We start from the raw sequence: 25,176 nt of genomic DNA on the forward strand, positions 1-25,176 counted from the left end.
AGAAACCGTGGTCTCATGGCAAACCCTAGGTAGTGCGAGGAAGAGCGATAACAAAGATAAGCATAATAACAAGAACTGCTCATATTAATGTACAGGAAAAGATCGCCTTAAAGGGCGCAGAATGTCTTGCTCACTGTCACACTGCTCATTGTTACATCTTCAGAATTAGCACAGTGCTGGGCACACTGCAAAGCTCAGTAAGTATCTGTTCAATGTTAGAAGGAATGGTTACTATTTGCAGACACTGTCCTAAATGCTTTACCATACTCTCATCTGCATTCATTTACTCAACAGACATGGATCATGCACCTCCCATGTACCAGGCAGGTTGCAAACACTGGGGACTGTGGGGACAATAGACCAGGTCCCATGTATAGTCTACAGCCAGGTTTCTTACCTCAGCAATACATATTAACGTTTTGGGCTGGGTAATTTTTTGTTGTGGCAGGGTCTCTCTTCAGCATTTTAGGTGCTTAGCAACATTCCTGACCTCTACTCCTTACCCCCAGTGTGACAATCAAAAATGTATCTAGATATTGCCAAATGTCACCCCAGATTGAGAACCACTGGACTAGTGGTAAGAGACAGACAAGCAGGTTATTGATTTGAAATATGTTAAGTATAAAAGTGCCATTAGTAAACACAAAGCAGGGTCAAGTAATAGAAAATGACCTAAAGGGAGGTGCTACTTAAAACTGAGTGGTCACACCCCACCAGCGTGGCTCAGCGGTTGAGTGTTGACCCATGAACCAGGGGATCACGGTCAGGGCACATGCCCAGGTTGCGGGCTTGATCCCTGGTAGGGGTGTGCAGGAGGCAGCCGATCAATGATTCTCTTTCATCACTGATGTTTCTATCTCGCTCTCCTCTCCCTTCCTCTCTCTGAAATCGATAAAAACATATTAAGAAAAAAAAAAATGACTGAGTGGTCAGGAAAGACCTCTGTTCTAGGTTAAGAAATGAGCACTAGCCCCATGGCTGCCCACGGAAGAATATTTTTACAAGAGGGAGCAGTTAGAGCAAGGACCATGAGGTGGAAGTGTACCTGTTGTTTTTGAGCAGACAGACAAAGCCAGAGAGGCTGGAGCAGGGTGAGGGAGAAGTGTGGTAGGAAAGGTGGTCACAGGGGGAATGGAGGCCAGTGTGAATGGTCTTGCAGCTCACAGCAAGGACTCGGGATTCTACTCAGAGTGGACTGGGAAGCCACTGCAAAGTTTCAGCAGAGAAGTGCCAGGTTCTGACTTATACTTTTAGAGAACTACTCTGGCTGCATCGTGGAAAACAGAATAGGAGGGACAAGGGTAGAAGCGACTCTGCCATTCTAGGCAGACGACGGCTTTGCCTGGAGGGGTGGGGAGGGGGGATGGAGTCTAGATTTTGAAGGTCGATGTACTGTATACGGACAAAAAGGGAAAGGAGTCGATAATAGGATGTACTATTAATATTATCATTTTATAGATGAGGAAACCAAAGTGTAGAGAGTACAAGCAGCTTGCGTAAGACCATATAGCTAGTAAAAGGCACCGCCAGGCTTTCACCCAGACACGGATTCCAGAGCCTACGCTCTTCATCCCCACATGCCTGCCAATCACATGCCTGCCAGCAAAGGTGTATTATGTGGGGGAGAAAACTGAGGAGCTCCACTCACCCATTTTCTTCTTAATTACACCCTAACACCCTCTTTCAGGTTCCAAGACATCCAAGATACATCCATATAACCATAACACAAAAAACAAGCAAATGTGGGGGTGGGGGTGGGGGTGGGGGTGGAAGAGGGTAAAGAGGACATAAATGGTGATGGAAAAATAAAATAAAATAAATTTTAAAAACAAGCAAAGGGCAGACCCGACCCTTCTTGTTACTGTTGCTAACTCTTGTGAGATCCATTTTGAAGCAAAATAATAGATATTTAACTCTCACAAGACAGCTTTCAAACTTCAAAATTACCAAGGAAACGAACTGAAATATGTATTTATACCATGTATCATTAACAACAGATCTCGGCTCAAGGTTATATATAGTGCTAGTAAAAAGCACCCAGACTGGTTACACATTTGAACAGATATGAAGATAAACTTAAAAAAAAACATTTTTGAGCAGCGGTTAAAGGTATGCACTACTCAATCTAGTTCTGCGTAAAGTTTCTCCAAATTTCTCTCTTTGTAAGCCACTGTGGAGGTTCCTTGCATAATAACAAAGGATAAAAGCTACTTGTCAATGACAAATACTTGTTCTTCCTGCTGTGGTAAAAATGACTGAAATAATACGTGGACATAATATAGAAAAACACTAATATGCACACATCTGTTAGCAAAGATTATTGATAATGCAGAGGAAACACTGCTGATGATTTTAAGAAACAATTCAGAAAAAACATGCTATGTAGAAGGTTGCTACATATATTTGTATACATGCAAATGTTCCCAGCCTGAGATGGTATATTCTAGATTCTGCTTGAAAACCAGAGGCCATACAACTGCTCTTCTCAGGGTCGACTGAAGAAGAATGCACTGGAGAGATTCACGATCTTTAACTGTATCAATGTTTCATGGGAAAACTGTGTACACTCAGCCACTAATGGAACGGCTACTTTGGGGGGGATTTCTAAAATGCACATAAAGGGAACGTTTCCGAGATAGTTCCACATGCGAAAGTCATTTGCAGCATCATACATCAGCAAGTTATAGTTACGGCAGACAAGTGGTTGAACTTAGAATGGCACTATGGGGTGTCATCGATGTGGATAATTTTATATGTTTTTAAAAGGCCTTTAAGAGTTAGTAGACTGTTCACAACTTTGTAATAACATGGGAATGTTCCTTGAAAATCTTTACAGGAATGAGCTTTTACTGGTTATTTCATAGCAAAGTATTTGGAAGAACTGCCTCACTTACAGATGAATCATGAAATTTTCTTGTTAAAGATAAGAGTTGTAATCTGTTAAAATTTTCTGTGATGACAAGTAGTTGTCAGAATTACTCTACCTAGCAGGCATTTTGGGAAAAAAAATAAACCTAATTGGCCCTTCCAAAGTTAAGATGATTTAGTAATGGATGAGAGAGGTACTATTTTTCAAAGGATACCCATGCTATGGAAAGAACATTTTGAAATGGTTGTTTGGGATATTTCATTGACACATGTTTTTGTTTCTGAAAATGACATAAAAAGTCTCATAGCTGCAAAATTTTAAAAACTTGGGAACATGATTTTCTAATTTTTCCAAGAGAAGAATTTTAGTAATTTTATTTTTTAAAACTTCACAGTTAGTTTACATTTTATTTTTTATTTATTATTTTTAATTGAACCTATTGAGGTGACACTGGTTAACATAATTATACAGCTTTCAGGTGCACAATTCTACAACACATCCTCTGTATACTGTATTGGGTGTTCACTACCCCAAGTCAAGTCTCTGTTCATTGCCATTTCTCCCCACTATACCCTCCTCAACCTCCCTCTACGCCCCCTGGCCCCCACAATCACCACACTGTTAAAGAAGAATTTCAATAATTTTAAACCCATTCTTAAAACTGTAAAAATGCAACACATTCTAATTAGTTTATAAGACTTTTTGATTGACATCAGACAAAAGAAAAAAATGTATTAACAGAATTTCACAGATTGGTTAAAAAATCTGTGAATTTAGCTCAACTCATTTTACCTTTCTACCTGAATTGACATATTTTTGTAAGTTTTCATTCCAGCAGCAACAGCCCTTATAATCAAGTGTCAAAATAAATTTAACACAGAACCAGACCTTTAAATGACACTATCTCTAAATACTACATATTTTAAATAACACAACTCTATAGGCTTTTGTGTGCCATTAATGAAATATATATACTTTAAAATGTTATTGATGTTCATCCCTGTCTCATCTTTTCCTCTCTTTTCAATCATTTTACTTCTGGTTCTCATATTATTGCACAAACTAAGACGATGAAACTGAATAGAAGTTTACTTTTGTTTTAAAAAGCATGTTTACTGAATGCTTGTTGAGTAATGTACATCTAATGAAATATACTCATTTTAAATGTTTAATGTGTTTTAATAAATATATATACCCATATAACTACCACCACAGTCAAGATACAGAAAAATCCATTAGCCCCAAATTTCCTTCATGCCTCTTTGCAGTCAATCCTGAAGCCCCACCTACCCAGCCTCAGACAACCATTGATCTGCTTTCTGTCACTATAGATTAGTTTTCCTGTTTTAGAATTTCACGTAAGTATATGTATATGCTCCTTTGTATCCGGCTGCTTACTCAGCAAAGTGTCTTTGAGGTTTATCCACAGTTATGTGCGTAAGTAGTTTATTCACTTACATTGCTTAGTAGTATTCTAGTGTTTGGATATACAATTGGTTTGTCCTTTCATGTGTGGATGGGCATTTGGGTTGTTCCCAGGCTTTCATGTATAAATCTTTGAGCAAACAGGCATTTTCATTTCTCTTAGGGAAATGCCAAGGACTGGGATTGAGTGGGTCAAAGGGGGAGTGCATGTCTAACATTATGAGAAACTGCTCAACTGTTTTCAAAAGTTCTTGTGTCATTTTTTTATTCCCACCAACAATGCATGAGGGTCCCACTGGCTTTCTTGTTAGCCTTTTAAGTTTTAGCTATTTGTGGGTACATAGAGGTACCTCATCATTTTCATTTTGGAGTATGTTTATAATATACCTAATGTGTGGGTACAGTCGTACATATATCATTTCCAAAATAAGTCCTTATGTGTGTGTTGATGGGATTGCTAAAAATGTTCACCAATCATGACATACAACTAGAACCTCGAAGATCCACATACGCAGTCATGATCAGGTCCCTTAAGTGCTGGCCACTCCAAAGCCTAGGAAGTTGCTTTCTTAAATACAACATTACGGAGGCTGAGGTTTAAAATGTTATGGTTTTAATTAACAAGAATTTAGAAAGGGGAGAGAGCCATTTCTTGCTTTCCGTTCTAAGTTCAGTACCTGTTGGCAGAGGCTGCCTGTCCCCTGGGCAGTGGGGAGACTGTGCCACGTGTTTTCGCTCAGTACTGTATCACCCGTGGTGCCAGCTTTGGTTTCGCCCTGATTGAAGTTCATCTGCACAGAGGGTGACCCTAAAGGAAAACACGTTTCCCCTTCCAGCACTGCCCCAGGAGGTGGCGGGCCCCGTAGTTTCTCAGGCACTTCACTCGCCATTCACTCTAAAGTGTGGGGATACTCATCTGTCACTTCACGGCTTGTTGGCAGGAAAGCAGCAGAGCAAATACCAAGAAACCTCAGCGGTCAGTCTGTTTCAAGCAGGTCAGATGCCTAGTAATATGCACAGTGTGACAGTTTAATCAGAGAATCGTGCGGTATTACTGCCTCTGCCTGAGACGAGCAGACTTTCTTCGCTTTCCAAGAAAGCTCTTTTCAGATAGCTATTAGGTTGTTGAATGAGGGACTGCACAAAAGAAACGCTGGCTCCTTGTGGTCTTTCTGATCATTAAAAAGTAACCCAGGTGGCAGGACCAGTTATCATTTCCTCAGCGACAGTAGATGAAAAGAGCAAGATTGGCCACCAATCTGAGGCGACATGACGGCCACCCGGCCGCCTGGAGAGAAAGCGGACTCATCAGTTTCGTGGAATGTAAGGAGTCAAGGTGATTACCTAGCATTGTGCCGGCGAGCCAACCTGATGATTTGACTGCATTTTTTGTTTTTCAGGCGTTGGTCTGGTCTTCAAGAGTCTCACACAGCCAAGCAGTGGTCTTGTGTTTTTTTTTTCTCCTGTGGGGCTTCCTACAGGGTCAAACTCTTGAGCTCCCTGGAAGTGGCTGGGAAAAGTGAAGTCGGGAGTGGGGGCTGTGAATGTAAAGCGAGCTCACTGAGTCCTGAGACATCAAGACGTTGGCAATGACTAGTAATCAACCTTCGGAATGCCTTTCCCTTGCGTTCCCTGGGAGGGCTCAAATAACGCCTTTCTTCTTTAGGCGAATTTAAATTAGTCTGTCCCAACTTCCCTGCTCAGCTTGCCAAGAAAATGCGTAGCCTAATCACAAGTCCTCTAAAATGTGTAGCTGCCAGGGCAGAAAATGTTTCAGGTCAATAAGCACTTTCTGCAAACATGCTGCTTTTCTAATGCCCAGAATCAAACTGGCCCTTAAATAGGGGCCTACAGTTGCCATGCCCAATGGGGCTGCTAAGGGTAGGAGAGAACCAAGGTGAGTGGTTGTTACTTCAGACTTTCACTCAAGGACAGCAGATTTTGGAAGCTGCAAAGTGAACTCAGGAGCTGCTTGAATTGTGGTTTAAATAGGGAGATGACACACACGTCAGTGTGAGAAATGGGGACAACTTCCCAAGGCAGAGGAAAGACAACTGTGGATTTGAGCAAACCCCTTAGCTTCTGCAAGCCCCCTCTGTAAACTGAGGACAGTTTACATCAGATTCAAAAGGGGTTTGCTATTTGCTTGTTTTTGGCCTTCTTTAATTAAAAGTTTATTCAGAAGCCCAATAAGTAAAACAGATAAAAAGGGTGTGTTGCTCTCCTAATCACCAGGGAAAAACAGATCAAAACCACAATGAGGCACCACCTTACACCTGCTATTTCTAAAAAATAGTAAAAAGATAACAGGTGTTGGCGAGGATTTGGAAAAACTGGAAGCCAAACGCACTGTTGGTAGGAATACACTGTTGTTTTCCATGGTGCCTCCACTATGGAAAACAGTGTGGAGACCCCACACAAAATTAAAAACAGAACTACCCCTATGATCCAGCAATCCCACTTCTGGGTATTTATCCAAAAGAAGTGAAATCAGGATTTCAAAGAGACACCTGCACCCCCGTGCTCACTGCAGCATTATTCACAACAGCCAAGATATGGGTAAAGGAAACATGCTGTATACATACAATGAAATATTATTCAGCCTTAGTAATATTTGTGGCACGAATGTAGAGGACATAATGCTAAATGAAATAAGCCCATCACAGAAGGGTAAGTACTGCATGATTCCACTTATATGAAGTATCTAAATAGCCCAACTCACAGAAGCAGAGAAGAGAATGTTGGTTGCCAGGGGCTAGGGGAGTGGGAAATGGAGAATTGTTTTTCAGTGGGCCTAACATTTTTGTTATGCAAGATGAATGAATTCTAGAGATCGTCTGTACAACATAGCACCTATAGTAAACAACGCAGTATTGTGCACTTCAAAAAATATGTTAAGAGTATAGATTTCACGTTCTTATCAAAAAACAAACATATGGCCAGACTGGCATGGCTCAGCAATTGAGCATTGACCTGTGATCCAGGAGATCACGGTTCGATTCCCAGACAGGGCACATGCCCGGGTTTTTGGGCTCGATCCCCAGCAGGGGGCGTGCAGGAGGCAGCTGATCAATGACTCTCTCTCATCACTGATGTTTCTCTCTCTCTCTTCCTCTCCCTTCCTCTCTCTGAAATCAATAAAAAACAAACAAAACAAAACAAAACAAAAAAACCCCAAACATACAAAAGCATAAAATCACAAAGAAAATTTTGGAGGTGATGGATATGTTTAGTACCTTGTTTGTAGTGATGGTATCGTGGGTGGATTCATATGTCCAAACTCTTCAAGATACATAAAGTAACTGTTTACAACCTTTAAATATAAATTATAATTCAATAAATCTTTAAACAGGTGGGTGTTGCTCTCACTTTAGGGGGCTTGGGGCAGGCAGGCTGCTGTTCAAACTCCTTCTCTCTCTCAGTCCCTGAATGGTTTCCTTGGCGCATCCTCCAAAAACCTTGTGGGAAATCCCTTTTAGGGGCTGTTTCATTTCTGGTGTTATGTATTTCCAGTGGTTCTCAAAGTGTGGTCCCCTAATCCAAAGCATTAGGATCACCCAAACTTATTAGAAATGCAAATTCTCAGTCCATATCCCATAACTATTGAATCAGAAACTCTGTGTCACAGAAGCCCTGCAGGGGATCCAGATGCTTCTTGAGAGCCACTGTGCTATTCTCTGATGCTAAGAAGTTGTGTGGCCCCTAAACTGAGGCTATTTGAGGAGAGCTTAGTAGATTCAGGTCAGCAAGGTAAGTACCTACTGGGGAAAGGACTTAAGAACAGTTACGAATTTCTTCAGTGAACTGAATATCCGAGGCTGCTTAACACCCTGCCCTGCCCAGTGTGCAGAACCCTGGAGAGAGTTGATAACAGTGCAGGGCCTCTGCATCTTGTAATGTTTTGCTTTAAAAAAACAACAATTGGAACGACATGCTCTTGAAAACTGTACTGTGCCTGGCCCTGTGCTTCCATTGCTGCCTGGTGACTTCTACTTTCATGGTATCTGCTCAGTTGATTCATACACAGATAAAATGAGGCCCCAGAATTATACTGATGACAACCACAGTGACAATAATAACAATAGCTAGAGAATGTCAGGCACTATGCCAATTTTTTATGGACTTTCTTATTTAATCCTCATAACATCTTCACAAGGATCTATTATTATCTACACTTTTGTAGTTGAGGAAAATGATTGTTCAAGATTAAAAAATTAGAAGTCCCTTTCTAAAAGCTGGACTTCAAAGCATTTGTGCAGAGATTAGCAACACACTTAAGCTGAGGAACTCCATGGGAACCTACGGGTTTCAAACTCTCACTGTTGGCAGTAAAAGATGAAAAGTGAAGAAAGGAGCATTTCACTTCTTCTCAGCCTTCAGGCTCAATTCAAATCACACCTCTTCCCTTCCCAAACCAGCCCAGCCGATGGCAGCTGTTCCTTGTGGTAGCACCTCTCATCTCCGCCTTTTGTACGCACTTGGCATTCTCTGTGTTAGAATTTCACTTGTTTGAAACCCAACTGGGCTGGAAACAACTTGAGGGAAGAGATCATGTCTTATATGTGCTCTGTGTCCTCTCAGGGCTTAGAACTGTACAGATCAGCACATCAGTGATATGCTCAGTTTCTAGGAAGTTTTTGCTCACACCTAAAGCACACATAGCAAATATCCCTGTGGACTTGCCTAAGCTTTTAGTATCTTCCCACATGTTCCATCACTTCAACTCTCCTAGATTTCCTATGACTATCTTCACCTGTATTCTCCATCCAGCTTCCTGTCTATAGCCCAAAGTTAGAGTCCTAAATCTTGAACTTTATCGATCCTTCTTTCAGGACCAAGGTACTCATTCTCGCAGCTGCTGGGAATGTTGGCAGATGGTGGCTCTCAGTGGAGGCTTGTTCTAGAAACTTCCCTGAGGCCAAAAGAACCACCTTACCAAAGTCACATCCCCTCCTGAGGGAGCATACTTTAAGAATGTGGAATATAAAGACCCTTGCCTTAAGGTGGTTCAACTCAGAAGGGTTCCCCAGCTCAAGGACTCCGTGTGGGCTTGGCCGAGCCCTTTATTACAGCTATATTATAGCTTAACTCTTTTCTCCACCCAGTCCTAACTTGCTTCCTTCACTTCCCCACAGGTCAGGCTCCTTAGAGCCCTCTGCCTAAAAACTTCTTGCTCGCGAATCTCTGCGTTAGCATCTGTTTCCTAGGGAACCTGCTCTATGATGGATCTTACACATCAATAAGGAAATGATGAGAGGGACTGGAAGTGTTGCCTCACCTAATGTTAAGCTAATACCTGGCAGTGAACACAGCCTGGGCATCCCATGCCAGAAAAGTGAAGTTTGGCCATCTGTGTTCTCTCCACTAGAACTTTCTGCAGTAATGGACATATTCTCTACCTGCACTGTCCAGTACAATAGCCACCAGCCATTTGTGGATACTGATAATTTGACATGTGGTTAGTGTGACTAAGGAACTGACTGCATTTAAACATTAATTTATACATATTATAGCCACATGTGTCTAGTGGCTGTCATATCGGACAGGCGGCTCTAGATTATGAACCCAGCAGGTCTAGAAAGGCAGGGTCACAACAGATCCAGTTCCACTTGCCTTTACTTCTACCATGACCTGGAAGTACTTGGGCTGACTCCTTAAAAATCATCCTAATAAGGCATATATATAAGGAACTGCGTATGAGTACAGTCTAATTAGCACCAAAATGATTATGAATATTGTTAAATCTAAGTGCCAGAGAGCTTTGCTGTCAGTTCAAATTGATTATAACACATAAATTTATTCATGGTTGCTCACCCTCCTAGTCTTTCATTCCCCTGGCCCTCCAAGGAGTTTATCACCTAGACAGAGAGACAGAGTGTGTATTTGTGTACAATTTTAAATTAAGAAATATCCCTCCATGACTGTATATGTATATAAATTTGATTAATGCCTTTTTCCCCCCATTTGGGCAGTACGATCTGAAGACTTTAGCTTTACATTTCACATACAGGACAAAGGAAAAAGAGCGAGAGATAGCTGCCTTGTTGACACTGGCAGGCTCACAGCTTGGGAACCCAGGGAAGACCTTTAGTTCTGCCCTGTTCCTCAGACAAGGATGATCTCTTATTGCTCACTCAGAAATGTCATACGGAGCCGAGGGTGGGAGCACATGGCTGCACAGGACAGGTTCACGACCATCCTGCAAAAACTGACTGAACGTGGGTGCCCTCTGGACAAGGAGTCATTCGCATCACCTTGCCATCGGAGGGCTGGCCCTTAGTCAGGCCGAGCGCTGAATGCAACTGAAATTGAATCCAATGCAATTTGAAACTATTCTGTTTACTTAAAGCCCAGAAGCCTGGTGTGATAAGAAGAATCCAGGGACAGGCGAACGTAGTTAAATTTGTACATTTTTCTTTCTTGTTGCAATTTTATCTTTTCAGAGCAATTTAATGAAGACTCCAGAGGAAAGAATTAAATGTCTGCTGCTTCAATTACCACATAATGAAAAGGTCAGAAGGAGCACCATGCACTGTATGCCGAACTGCTATCAAAGCCTATTCTTAGAGTGAGTATCTTTTGGGGGCTGTTCACATTCGCATGTTGCCACCCACCAATTGTACGGGCGAGTGTCAGTGTAGGAAGCAGAACAAGAGCTGGTGCAGATGGTCCTGCACAAGAGTGAAAGGGCCGTGGCCCACGGGGAGCACTGCGGGGCACCTGCAGCAGCAGCAGCTAGGGGCGGGTGCAGGCCACCGTCTGCATCCAGAGGGACCGGGCTGTCAATGAATTCACACTTTGAGGAGACTGCAATCATCTTGGTCCTGAATGCATTTTTAACTAGCCTGCCCTTAGGGCTACATCCACAGAAGGCCTCTGGAGCAAAAGAGACTTGCCAGCAAGAATTTCAAGGACTCCTTGCAGTCCCCACAGCATTTGGAAAGCTGCCCCTGCCCCCAGCCTGCCCCATCGGTACACAGAAAAGAAAGATTACAGCAACCCAAACATCCTCTACACAGAAGCTAAAACCAAAGATAAAATAACACTATGGTACTTTGGAATTCATCAGGATGTTGATTTTTAAAGCTTTGAAAATCAAGTCTTTCTGGAAATACTACACAAGAAAAGAGGCAGTTAAGTACAGGGTCTTCTCGCCTCAGCACTAGTGGTGACAGTCACTCTGCTCATGCTGGGGCCTCCCCAACACCTTTTGATTGGTAACATCGAAAGACTCAACAGACAAGCCATTGTACAGCTTCTTTTTCACCTTAAAATAGGCTCTTTTTGGTTACATAGAGGATATCCTAATTCTTAGGAAATACACACAGGAATGCTTAAGAATAAAGAGGTACATTGTATATAACTGACTCACAGAAAAAAATGTGTATCTCTATTGCTACCTACAAATATGGAAATATATTTATATACACATGTGTGTATAAATGTTTGTGTGTATGTGTGTGTGTGTGTGGTGACAGAGGAGCAAGAATAAATGATATAGCAAATGGGGTAAAATGTGAGCAGCAGGTGAATTTAGGTAAAGAGAATCTGGGTAGCCTTTGGAATATTTTTATCTTTACAACTTATCTCTAAGTTTGAAACTGTTTCCAAGTTTTAAAGAGTTTAACAGTTTAAGAAGTTTTAAATACATTTAAAAGTTTTAAATGTTAAGTTAGTTCCCTTTTCTTCTTCTCTGTATTGACTGGCTTCTTGCTAGAGGCTGTTATAATTATACAACAGCCACACTCTGGGTGAAAGTGTCCGTGAGGGTGGCCCCACTCTGCGAGAAGACAACAATCCTGCCGATGTGTTTAATCAGAATGAGAACTCTCTTGGAGAAACCAATCACACAGACAGGTCTAGCACGGCTCCTCCCATGGTGTGCTGGTGATTACTGAGAGTTTTTGCTGGGGATGGAGACAGGATTATGGCTAGGGGGTGCAAGAACATCTCTTGTTAATTTCTTCCTCTCCTCTCTTAAAATACTACAATCAAGGATATTCGAATTTTAAAGTTTAAAAAAGAAATATCCAATGTATGAGAAATGTATGAGAAAACAAACTACATGAGAGAAAGAAAATCCCTAAATTATTTATGCCACTCTTTTTTTGTGGGGGAGGGGGGAGGATGTCTGATACAAGAGACAAGATCAGTTTCTTACTAGAACAAAAGCTCCTTGAATATAGAATAGACCTCAATCATTACTGTTTCTTTTATATTCCTCAACACAGAATCGTGCATGCAACTGAATGTAGATATTAAATGAATGAGCATTACCCAAGACAAAGTTCTGCACTAAACCCCTCAACCTTAACAATGCATTTTAAGATCGATTAAAATCTAAGCAGAGACATTTTTATCTATGGGGTTCTCTTTACGTAAGTTTATATTCTCCTCTTTTCTTATTTAGAATTCCATATTTAAGTTTATTAGGACCATAAAGAAAAGGTGAGGTACAAACTGGGAGAGGATATTTTCCACACATATAACTACATAGGATTAACATCCAAATACAGAAATCACTCCTACAAATGAATTCAAATTAGAAGAAACAATTCAAAAAAATTGTGAAAAACTTGAACAGGTATTTCCAGAAGAGAAAGGACAAGCAGCTAAAACACTCTGCAAAGATGTTCAAAGTCATTAGTGAGTGAAATTACAAATTAAAACCACAAACATCGTGTCATACACACAGACCGGCAAAATCCAAAACCTGACAATATCAAGTGCTGACAAAGTTGCAGAACGATGGCATTCTCATTTACTTCTGGAGGAAGTGAAAATTGGTACAACCACTTTGGAAACAATTTGACATCATACAGCAGAACTGAAGGCATGCATGCCCTGTGACCCAACAATTGTACTGTTGTGTATATGCTGAGAAACTCTAGCAAAGAGGTGGTGGGGAGTACGTGCAGGCGTATTTATAACAACATTTTTATAATGGAAGCCATCAAAAGTCTGCCAACAGCAGGGTAGACTGACAGCTCGAGGCATTTCCTACAACATACCACTATCCCGCATTGAAGATGAATAAAGAATGCTGTATACATCGACAAAATGACCTTCAGGAACATAATGTTGGATTTAAAAAAGCCGACTGCAGAAGAACACTTCTATTATGATTCCATTTTTGGGAAGTTTATAAGGGTTCATTTTTACATACAGAAACACATGTGGTAAAACTATAAAGAACAACAAAAGAATGATAAACAAAAATCCAAAACAGTGGTTACCTCTCTTTAGGGCAGAAAGAAGGAAATGATCAGGAAAAGACACAGGGACCTTTAATGGGAAAGCCAATAGCCTGTTTCTTAGAAGAGGTGTGGGCACACATTCACTGTGTTGTTCTTTACACTGTACACAGTTAACAAATATTCTTTTGTATGCACCCGATATTTAATAAAAATGACTTTTAAGTATTGTTGAAGAAGCAAGTGACCAAAAATTTTTATCCAAGACTTGCTGGAAGAAGAAAAAAGAAATGCAATGCCACGCCAGCCATGAGGCCCTGGCAGTCTTTCCTTCCAAGCATGCCTCCTGGGCTACTTGTCTCGGCCCTTCTTTGCTTCCTCAACCCCAAACCAAACATCATTCAGAGCTACGAGCGGGCCAGGGTTGGAGGAAAGGCTCATGATGCAGCAGCCAAGCTTTCCTCTCTCTGTCATGCTATCCATCATTAAAATGCAGGCCTCCTTCCCGGGTGAACGTCAAGCCCATTACCCTGTTCAGGGGAGTACGCGCACACATGCAAACTCTGCAGCTTGTCTGGGTTATTATTATGTCCAGATATTACCAAAAGCTGTTATTACCCAACTCTTGACTTTGACTTATTTCCTATTTGTACGCAATTCGTAATGACAATAGAGCACTATATTTAAAACTAAGCATCTCCCTGTCTTCCAATTAGCACCTAAAATCTGAAAAAGCTCCTTGAAACGCAGACACCTGTTTGAGCTCAATCATGTAGCAACAGCCCCTTAAACCAAAAGTAGAGTTTAAAGTGCGTGGGGCAGCTACTGTCAGTATAGCACCTCAGGATAAAATAAACCTAGCTCCACAGAGGTCTGGCTCCTCACCTTGTAGGTCATTAAAGAAAAAGAAAACATTCACCTCCCTTGGGCCCACCTGCAATCTAGTGTATGGGGAGAAAGAAAGCTGTATTATATTTTCAATATTGTGACATTTTAAAAATAATTGTTTTCCTATCAGTTACTACAGTGAAGCTGGGCTCTTTCATCAGTAACATCTCAATAGGAAAAAAAATCAAACTGGTATAAAAAAAAATTCTTCTAAATTACCTGCCTGGAAGAGTCCAACACAAAGTCCCCTGAAGCTTACTGAAGACTTCAGTGAGTAGCTGCTGTAAAAATACCACTTACCTCAGCATACTGTGCTACGGAGCTGGCTTCAACCGCATAGACTCTCCTAGCTCCAGCTTGCACAGCAAAAAATGACAGGATTCCTGATCCGCAACCAACATCTAGGACGACCTGGAAGGAAAGGAGACACCAACAGCGTGAAAACACAAGCAGGTGCTCGGCTGGTGGCGCCACGCCAACCTTGAGCACTGGGATCAGACTTAAGAAAAGTGCTGGCTTTGATATTTACAAGTGGTCTTGCCTGGGCCAAGTTATGAATCTCTATGAGATTCCTCCTCTTACGTTAAACAGGGTCATTAATATCCACTTCTTAAGGTTTGCTATCGGGATTAAGTAATATGAAGTGGGTATGAAGCACTTGGCACATACCTGGTGTTTTTCAAATCATTGCTGTTATTATTATTATAGTTTTTTTGTAGCATGGATTGCTTTGAGGATGTTTAGGGCCAAGAAAAGTAGAGTGTCATGAATAAGCTTGCTAACCAAATCGGTCAGCATGAACAAAGTGAACACTGTCTCAAATACTGATTAGAATCAGATGTATCACTATATATTAAATTTTATACATATCTAATATATAAAACTTTCAGAAATAAATGAGCACATCTTTAAAAATCCGAGGATGAGGCATTTTTTTGTAGCAGGCCCCCTCCACAAGGTTGGGAAGTATATGGAGGCGTATTAAGGCATTGGACAGATGGAATCTACAGAAACGTTTCTTCTTTTCTCTGAGTTCAGACCTGGGAATAAAGTGAAGGAAACCACCATTCACAGGCACACAAGGTCCCATACTTGGACATACCTGCTGACAGGCAAGGGGTGAATGGTACACAGTGGGCCCCTCTATCCAGACACTGCTAAAGCCAGGCCTTGTCTGGTCATTGAAATTTCAGGTGATTGCATTTCTGTCTCATCAGTGACTTTTATTCTTAGCATCTTTTAGAACTAGCTTTGAGCAAGCCATTTAGTTTGACTAAATCCTTACAGTAAACACATGAGTAGACAGCATTGTTATGCCCCTTCATAGACAACAATACTGAAAGTCAGAGACACTGGACAACCAGCCAGGTTCACCCAGCAGCAAGCACAGAAGCTAAGAGTTTTAGGTGGGCACTTCTGCCTTCCAAGCTCATGTTCCATAAAGTCACACATTACTTGCTTAAATTCATCTTTATCAATATGACATTTTAACATAGCAATACTAATAAACAATGTTTGACAAGGAGACAAAATACTACTTTTTGTAGGAAAAGTTAGCTAAGTTTTTTTTCTTGTTTTTTTTACTTTGATAAGAAAATTTTTCCAAAAACTAGGAAATATAAAGAGGTTGTACGTGTATTAACTGCAGCCTCACACTGGGCTGACACGGATCCTGTGCCACTATTCTAAGAGAACATGCTGTTAGCAATGGGCTCGCAGTGCTCGCTTATATTAATTCTGGATCTGTGGCTGGATTCCATATGGTTTCCTAGGGCTTGGGTAATTAGGAGCATTACCAATTTAAAATGTCACCCAGTCTCTGGAATTTGCTGTCAGGCTGTCTATACTTTTAGAAATAGTAATATTCGCTTCTCTCATCCTCCCTAGGAAATACATCATCTTCGCATGACCCCTGGTCCATGACAGCTATTTAGGGAGTGGAGGCTGTGAAGTTGGAGAGTACAAACCATGACGACCAAAACAGATGCACCGAATCCAGAAAAACCTTCCTGGAGCCTTCTTTAATGAAAAATATAACATCCTAGATTCCATGTTCAATACAAAACATGGATATAAAATGAAGAGACAATAGAAATGGCACCTGCTTGCTCTGGTGATGGGTGCCCTAGAAATAGGTGATCGGAGCTCTTTGTCTCTTTCATTTGGGTGTCAGAAAGCACATCTTAGAGCAGCATTTTTTGTTTCTCTTGATCCTACAGACTAAAGACCAAAGAACTGCTTGACTACCAGGAAAGGGGCATAGGAGAAAAGGGGATGGGAGAAAGAGAAACGGGAGGGAGCCAGATATGGTTCCACTTTTGGCAAATCAGTCCATTTGGTAGGAAGATGCTTTGATAGACCCAGGCCTCATGGAGAGATGAAATATTACAAACTGGGGTTACTTCCAAATACCTGTCAGTACCTAATTTCAAGCCCAAAATAACCTTATTTGTTTGTCTATTTCAGAACAGAGCATAAACTTTGATAAAGAATCTGACCTTTGGCTGGTATCATCCAGATAAGGCCAGCTACTTCCAACTTGTGTGTATATTTAAAAAGTTAGTAAGTGAATTTTCAGCCTGGGGCTGGAAGGAGAGGGTGAGGAGAGAGAGGGGCATGTTCCCTTTTCCACGTAAGCCATACAACAGTGGAAACAAAGCTGTGGAAGGCTGAAAATAAGCTCTGGCAAAAACCAATGGCCAAAGCAAACATTTAGGCTTTAATGGAAATATACTCCCTCTGCCCTTTCCAGCCATGGTTTCCAAGGCTGGGAGATAAGGGGACATTAGCACAGAAAATTGTTACACTTCCTTGCAGGACACCTCAGGAAGCCTTGGAGCTACCTCTGACCCTATTTTCTTGTCCTCACAGAAGATGAGCCCATTTTTTATTGTACCATTGGCAGACCCTCACGGAACTCAGTGTCTGAGGATCCTGGCAGACACAATGTCATTCTCTCTTTCCCTGGGGGAAAAATATCTCCCCTTGGGAAGAGGCACAAGAAAGCAAGAAAATCCCCTTGAATCGGTAAAGCAGTTTCGAGTTTCCAAAGGACGTTCCCCTGACACTATCTATTTGATCCTCATGTCTGCCTGGGACAGAGAGTACATAGCTTTGTCCCCATTTTATTGATAAGGATCATGCCCTGAGTAAGCACCTCCGATGGTTCAGGCAGCTAAAGAAGGAGGTTTGGTTTCTTTAGTGATCTTAAGCATCCTTCAAAGGATAATTTACTTTTGACACTGCCATTACAATCCAGCTAGTTCTTGTGCACAATGTTCCTCTAGAGAGAGAATTCATCCTCGGCTGCCCTGGATACACAGGTAATAACTGTAGACATGATTAATTTGGGGCTTACATGGAGGACACCAGAAAATGGTGTGAAATCCCTGCCAGGACGAATCGGGAAAAGTCAACAACCGGTCCATGTAACAGGGGCCAAAAGTTCTATGAATTTATTTGTGAGCAAAGTAAGTTAAAAAAATATTTGAACATTAGGATCACCGTTTTGCTTGTATAGATGATTTTAATTACATGTTCTTATGGTTTCCTGGGCAAAGAAATCCTGTAGGATGTTTGGACAGGGCTGAAAAAGCTCCAAGTGGATTCAAAGCTATTTAATTGGATTTACTAGCTTAAAATGAGCAAGGACTATCTAGGTCCTTATGAAAGTGTGAAACAAAACTACCCTGGAATAACAGAGTAAAAATAAGTAAATATGTACTGCTTGTTCATACTTAAGATGTGCTATGCCTGTTTAGTACGTTGTAGGCACTGACTTATTTACCTGTGATGACACCTCTACAAGGTGGATACAATCATTTCCTCCATGTTGTAGATAAAGAGGCTGAGAATAAGATGGAGTTAAAGTCATGTACTTAATACACTGCTGAGATGAGATAAAAAACCAAATGTATCTAATGCAAACCTTATGCTCTAGCCACTCCCCTCATCTTCAGTTCTATGCTATTCTTTGCACTGTTGAGGTGAAAGTAATACTGGTCACATTAGCTTTCCTTTTCACCCCAGCATTTTTACAATTGTCTCCCAATATTGAGGTCCTGATGATCCCACAATCAGTTCCTCAAGTTATGCCAGTTATTATTTATTCATTTCTTTCTTTATTTTCTTGAGCATATCAACGGCTTCTCTGAATTCCAATAGCCCAGCTGCCATTTTTGTGTGCCTTATACTCCTAAACTGTGTCCTACCCACTTGGGCACTTCCACCGCCATCGCTGCTCCTGCCAGCCATTATTTTTATTACACCTTTAGACACCTCCACTGAACCACACAAAGTTACATGTGCCCATGCTCTTGTACAATGCCATGTACTTTTATCATCATTGCTACCTTCCAGGGGCTGCCTATCTCCATAGACTGCTCCCAACTCCTCCAATATCTAAACTAATGACTAAACAACTTCCAGGCAGCATCAGAATGAGCAGAGTTCACAGCCTTTTGCTGTCCATCTCGTCTCTTTCTTCCTCTGGATTTTGTCAGAGAAGAAAAATTCCGCATCATCTCCAGGGCTGCAGAAGAGATCCCTTTATGGTTTTTGCAGCTTAGATTTGAGTCCTGTTCAGATAATTAGCACCCTAATTAGGGCTGAAAAATTCTGCAGTGACAGCTCCACATAAGACAGAACTCTACATCTGCTGTGCAGAGAAACCTGCTTTCAACCATTGGGCTGCTACATTTCAGTAATGCAGAACCCACGCTCGTGAGCACCCCCATTTCCCTCTGCCTGGTCTTCTGGCAGAGGACAGTAGACCCATCGCCAATCTTTGAACCATCCTTTCTACCAGTTCTCCAACTATTTTCCTCTAGTATTATGGTAAATACAAAGTATGTTGATCACTCTTAGCTTATTTCACCTCGATGAACCCCCTTCGGATGTTGCCAATAGACTCAGACTAGACCACTCAGCTCTAAACCCTTAGGCTCTCTATCGTTCATCAGACATCTCCTAAGTATCTCCTGTTATCCATTGAGCCAAGCAAGCCCTGCTAGGTGCTGGGAATGCAAGATGAGTCCTGCATGACTGTCTGGTAAGGAGAAAGGCATGTATAAGAAAGCAGTACAACAATGTGTGGCAGTGGCAATGTTGGAATTAGATAAAGGGCACAGAGTAGGAAGGAGGAACACAGTCGACTCTACCAAGGGGTCTGGAAAGATCGGAGGCGGTAGCCTGGGCAGTGAACATTGAAAGGCGAGTGAATGTGGTACCGTTTGGATGATGGGAGGGGCAGGGGCTCCAGGAAGAAGGGCCCATGTGAAAAAAGGCACCTAAGAAGGACAGAGCCAGTCACAGTGGGAAGACAGTGTCTTTCCTCCGGAGCATGATGTGTGTGTGCCTTAGAGTTGGAAGGAGGAGTATGGTTGAGACAGGAACATGGTGGAAGTGGCAGACGTTTGGTCAGAGAAGTCTTGTATACAAGACCAAGAACCTGACCCTTAGGCAAAGAGGGATCATGAAAAATTTTTCAACAGTAGAATTACTGCACAGTCTCATTCAGCAGCAGCATTCTGGTGACCCGGGTCAGAGGGCATGAGATCAGAGCAGTCATGGGTGGCTCCTCACCAACACCAGCCCCTTCCTCCTTCCTGTTCAGAACCTCAGTTTTATTGAGTATTTACCCTTGTCCACGTGGCTACCCGTCCCCAGGCCCGGGAGGGGATTGGATTGGTTTAGGCTATTCTAGATGGTTCCGCTCTGGCGAGTGATGGCTTCAGGCTCCGGTGTGAGATACAGTGTTGTTAATGAGACCCAAGGGGAAGTCTGCTGGTGGCTACTGGCAGAGACGTCCTCCTTTCTGATACAGACACACAGAGAAGATGCCTCTGCTTTCCCGAGCAAGGTTAAATTTGGATGAGGTGCTCAGAGTAATTGGATTAAACACCTCCTTGTCAAACTACCTCCAACTGTGCTAGCCAATTTGAGTGGGAATTTTCTCCTACTAGAGCCAAAGATATTTTAACTGGTACAAGTAGAGAAGCTAATTGGAAAACTTTTGCAATACTCCAGGAAAGAAACAATAAGAATGGGAACTAAGAATGAGCATGGAACAGAGGGGAATAGAGGAGTTGTAAAAATGCTGAGTTAGTAGATGCTAAAGAATTTGGAGACTGGAAAGGAAAAAATAAGTCTGGATTGACCTCCTCCAGGTTCCTGGCTTGGGTGACGTTTATAATACAGAAGTTCCCCCTTAACTGCATACATTCTAAGACACCCAGTGGATACCTCGAATAATACTGAAATATATGTATGGTTTTTCCTATAATAAAACTAAATTTATATACTAGGCAAAGTAACAGATTAACAATAATAACTAATAGAACAATTATAACAATATACTGTAATAAAATATATGAATGAATTTGGGGCCATTATTAAGTAACATAAGGGTTATTTGAACACAAGCACTGTGGTACTGTGACAGTCAATCTGATAACCAATATGCTACTAAGTGACTAACAGGTGGGGAGCACACACAACCCGGATATGCTGGACAAAGGGGTGACTCCAATCCCTCTGACACAAGGACAGAGGAGGATGGTGCGAGATTTTATCATGCTATTCAGAACAGCCTTATTTATTTTTATTATTATTATTTTTTAAAATATATCTTTATTGATTTCAGAGAGAGGAAAGGAGAGGGAGAGAGAGAGATAGAAACATCAATGATGAGAGAGTCATTGATCGAGCCCGCAACCCGGGCATGTGCCCTGACCAGGAATCGAACCCCGATCGCCTGGATCCTAGGTCAACGCTCAACCGCTGAGCCACGCCCGGCCAGGCAACAGCCTGATTTAAAATGTATGAACTGTTTATTTCTGGAATTTTCCAAGGAACGTTTTCGAACCGTGGCTGATTGTGGGTAACTGTGACCGCGGAAAGCGAAACCACGGATAAGGGGACCCTACTGTCTGTACATTCAGGTTTTTATCAGGCCGGAATGGAGCACCTGCCTTGCTCTCTGGCCAGAGTTGCTCTAGAAATCTTTAAAACGGGAGCTGGCTTTTACTGCTGCGACCGCTCCTGCTACAGCCACCCCTGCCCCAGGAGCCTGCTGCAGGGGCTTCTAGGTCCTCCTGGCACAGCAGAACAGCACTCAGCTCACTCACCCGTGCCACACGCCTTTCACCCCTTGCCTCCTACCAGAGATCTCTGTGATGTGAGGCACGAGGCAAGCACCACAGCGCCCACTTGGCACTCACGCATGGGCACCTTTGTGGGGCAAGGGAGTACCCTGTGCGGGCATTAACTTTGACCAATGGGAGATGGTGGCCAATGGATAAATCATTTTCCTCTTCCCCTGGACGAACTATTGGGAGATCGCGTGGCTTCCTATGGCCTCTTTGTAGATGTCCTGGACATGGGAGGCCGTGTTCGCTCTTCCTAAGTGTGGCCAGCTCGGTGGTAGACTTGCCTACCTTACCCTCCCTCCCTCCTTCCCTCGCCCCCTCCCTAGCAGCTGCTTCCCCGAGATTCCCTCCCTCATGGAGCACTAGCGCATACGCCTTGGCCTCATGAGCGGCGGTTTAGGGAATCTAGAAATGGTGGTAGTTACGCAAAATCTACCATGTTTATTGACAGTTTTCTGCGATTCTGTCTTTTCTGGATTTCTGGAACTTCTAAATTCTAAACCTAAGCCACCCCTCTGAAGCTGAGTGATGGTGTCAACAGCACAGACACAGGAAAGTAAATGGGATTTAGGCACAAGCTCTGGGGTCACTGGAGCCCAGCTCCTGGTTTGTTGCCAGAAAAGACCAGGTTCTAGCACAGTACTTTGAACCGCTTATTCTTTTGATTGTTCTGTCCAATTTAACTGTTCTTACTGATTTTATCCTTTTGACCTACTGACAACCTTATTCTGGAGAGCAGGTATCAAAGCAAAGCCATCTACTTCAGAAGTTGCCGCTGCGTAGAGTCTTCTCTAGAAGCCTCTGCAGAGTCAGTAGTTGCTCCCAATCGGACCTTCACAGTGCTGCCTCAGAGGCAATGTGAAAGGTTTAGAAATTCAACCCTAGGAACTTTCTAAAAGGCCTTGCATTCGGCCGGCAGAAAGTTACTGGTAAGTTAACCAATAGCCGGATCAGTGAAATATTAATTCTTCAAACCCGTTTCCCTACTTTCCTCCCAGGCACAGATGATGTGCTGAGAATATCACCTTAGCAATCTGTCCCTTCTTTAATGATTTTGCAGAAGTGCCATCTGTTATGATAGTTATTAGTGCCATTTACCAAATACTTCTGGTTCTCCATATGGGCACAGAGTAGAACTGCACTCCCTTGCCCTTTTGAAATTAGCAGTGGCCACACGTCTCGCTTTGGCCCGTGTAATGTGGTCATCAGTGACACGAGTCATTTTCAGAAGGAAGATTTGAGAACTAGGGGTGTGGTTTGCTCCTCTCCCCTTCTCTCTGCGACAGGAACTAGTATGTGTCCCAAGAAGGCTGTTCCTTCAGCTTGGGTCCTGGAGGGAGAATGAGGGAGCATAGCCCTTTGCTAACCCATAATGGACATGGACCATGAGCAAGAAATAAAGACCTGTTGGATTAAATCACTGAGGCCTGAGGGTTGATTGTTACAGCAGCACAACCTAGTTGATCCTAACAAGCCACATTCTTGCAGTGCCAATGATTTCTGATTCAGATTCCCCATTATGCCCAGAGCATTCTGATGCTGTGCTGAGACTCTGCGTATGGTAGCTCACTGAGTTGCTCCAGCCACCCTGTGTTAAGTGTTCTTATCTCAATCTAAAAATAACCTCAAAAAGACTAAGGTCACATGCCATCATCTACTGCATTAAAGCCCCAGCTCCCTCTTTCCCAAGTACCCTAAAAGCAGTCTGTGGCCATTGTTTAGTCTTCTGGGCTCTCCGTGAAAGCTGTACTTTGCTTTCACACCAGATGAAAATAGTTTTCTCTGCTGACTCTGGCATCTTTCTCCAGTGCCCTTTCAGGAGCATATTCTATTCAAGTTCAGGAGAACCCCGGCGCAGACGTGCCATCTGCTTCCCCTTCACAATTGGGAAATCCAGGCAGAGGCCCCCTCCTAGGGCTAAGACGCCAAAGAGATCAGTTAAAACTGAAGTCCATTTTCTACCTCTCACTCTTCAAACTATTAGAGAGACTTAATCCCAGAGGTGATTCTGATGATATAGGAGCTAACATGAACCTTGGCCTCTGTACTGTGTTTGATAGTTTCCCTCTAAATTTATGTCTACCCAGAACTGAGGAATGGGACCTCATTTGGAAGTAGGATCTTTATAGATGTATCAAGTTAAGATATCATACCGGAGTACAGTGGGCCCTAAGTCCAATATGCCTAGTGTCCTTATAAGGAGAGAGAACTTAACACACAGGACATACACGCATGGGAAGGCAGCCACATGACAAAGGATGCAGAGACTGAAGCGATGTATCTACAAGTCAAGGAACACCAAGGACTCCCAGCAATAAATGAAGGTAAAGAAGGGAAGGATCCTTCCCTTGAGCCTTCAGGGGGAGCACGGCCCTGCTGACACCTTGACTTCTGGCTTCCGGCCTCCAGAACTGTGAGGCAATACATTTCTTCCCTAGGAACCTAAAGCAGCTTCCAAAGCCCAACTCACATAAAAAATAAAACCATAAAACACACACACAGATATGTGGTTTATTTTTTTTCAATAAATATACAGTTGTCCCTCAGTATTTCTAGGGGGTTGGTTTCAGGACTCCCTGCAGATACCAAAATCCATGAATACTCAAGTCCTTTATATAAAATGATGTAGAACAATGCAGAGTTGGCCCTCTGCATATGAGGATTCCCAGCTATGGATGCAAAACCCAGGGATGCTGATGGTCAACTGTATATGTACTGAAAAATATCTGTGTATAAGGGGACCTGTGTAATTCAAACCTGTGTTGTTCAAGAGTCAACTATGTACATATAAGATTGTTTTTCACTATCACATCCCATCCCTACACACATTCCAAAAGTCACATGGATAAATAAAACATCAGTTTGATTATCATATAAGGAATGGCTTTCTGTTGGTCCCCAAATCACCCTGCAGTACAGGTTTTGGATACAGACAGACCCGAGTTTGCATACAGCTCTACCACTGGGTAGATGTGAACAGTAAAGTGAGTCAGTTAAATTGATGTAGATCTGGTCCCTATATCTATACTATTAGACTAACAATATATATGTTTGTTGTGTGGTGTCGTGGGCATTTGTCATTTTTTGTACCTCTCTGGGTAGACATGAATTTCCTGACCTCCTCCTATGTTTGGGGAATGCCTCAACTGGAGGCAGCAGCAGCCTCTGGCTGGGGAAGCTGAAGGTGTCTGACGCTCCTTTCCAGCAGTCTCACAGCTAAAGGGCAGCATGACTGAGGCTCTACCAATAAGGTGCACTTTGCATGAGAAGCTCAGGGTGTGAAGACTCGGATGGGCACAGAATCCACTCGGGTGAGGTCACAGCTGCCTCCAGATTCCAGCGCATCAGAGGGGGGCACTGAGGACACCGTCGATGTAGCCCTGGGTGAAGGCTGTGGCGGTGGCAGTGTCTGTGTGTATGTCTGGCTGCACTGCTGTCTTCCCGAGAGCAATTCTGCAGCATGCTTATGGAGATCATTCCTGATTATGTAGTCTCTAAGCCTAGTTCCTCAATGTTCCTATATGGTTTCAGGAAATTCTTTTTCCTTTTTTAGTCTTTTTAAAAAAATTAAATGAGCAGAGTTGGTTTCTAGACCAACTGAATAACATGCAAGGATTAAATGAGATTAAGTGAGCTAGGAAATGCAGAAATG

General features: G+C 42.5%; 1 protein-coding gene across 2 annotated transcripts in view; it reads right to left on the bottom strand.

The window, feature by feature from the left end:
• The window catches only part of LOC308563617 (histone-arginine methyltransferase CARM1-like), a 181,626-nt gene that overhangs the window by 57,879 nt on the left and 98,571 nt on the right, over positions 1–25,176 (bottom strand). For both annotated transcript variants that reach the window (XM_081150837.1, XM_081150838.1), the window contains exon 5: positions 14,677–14,787. In XM_081150837.1, the coding sequence (XP_081006963.1) occupies positions 14,677–14,787 (111 nt within the window). The remainder of the gene's footprint in view (positions 1–14,676; positions 14,788–25,176) is intronic.

Source organism: Miniopterus schreibersii (assembly GCF_964146895.1).
Source record: "Miniopterus schreibersii genome assembly, chromosome: 11".
NCBI lineage: Eukaryota > Metazoa > Chordata > Mammalia > Chiroptera > Miniopteridae > Miniopterus > Miniopterus schreibersii.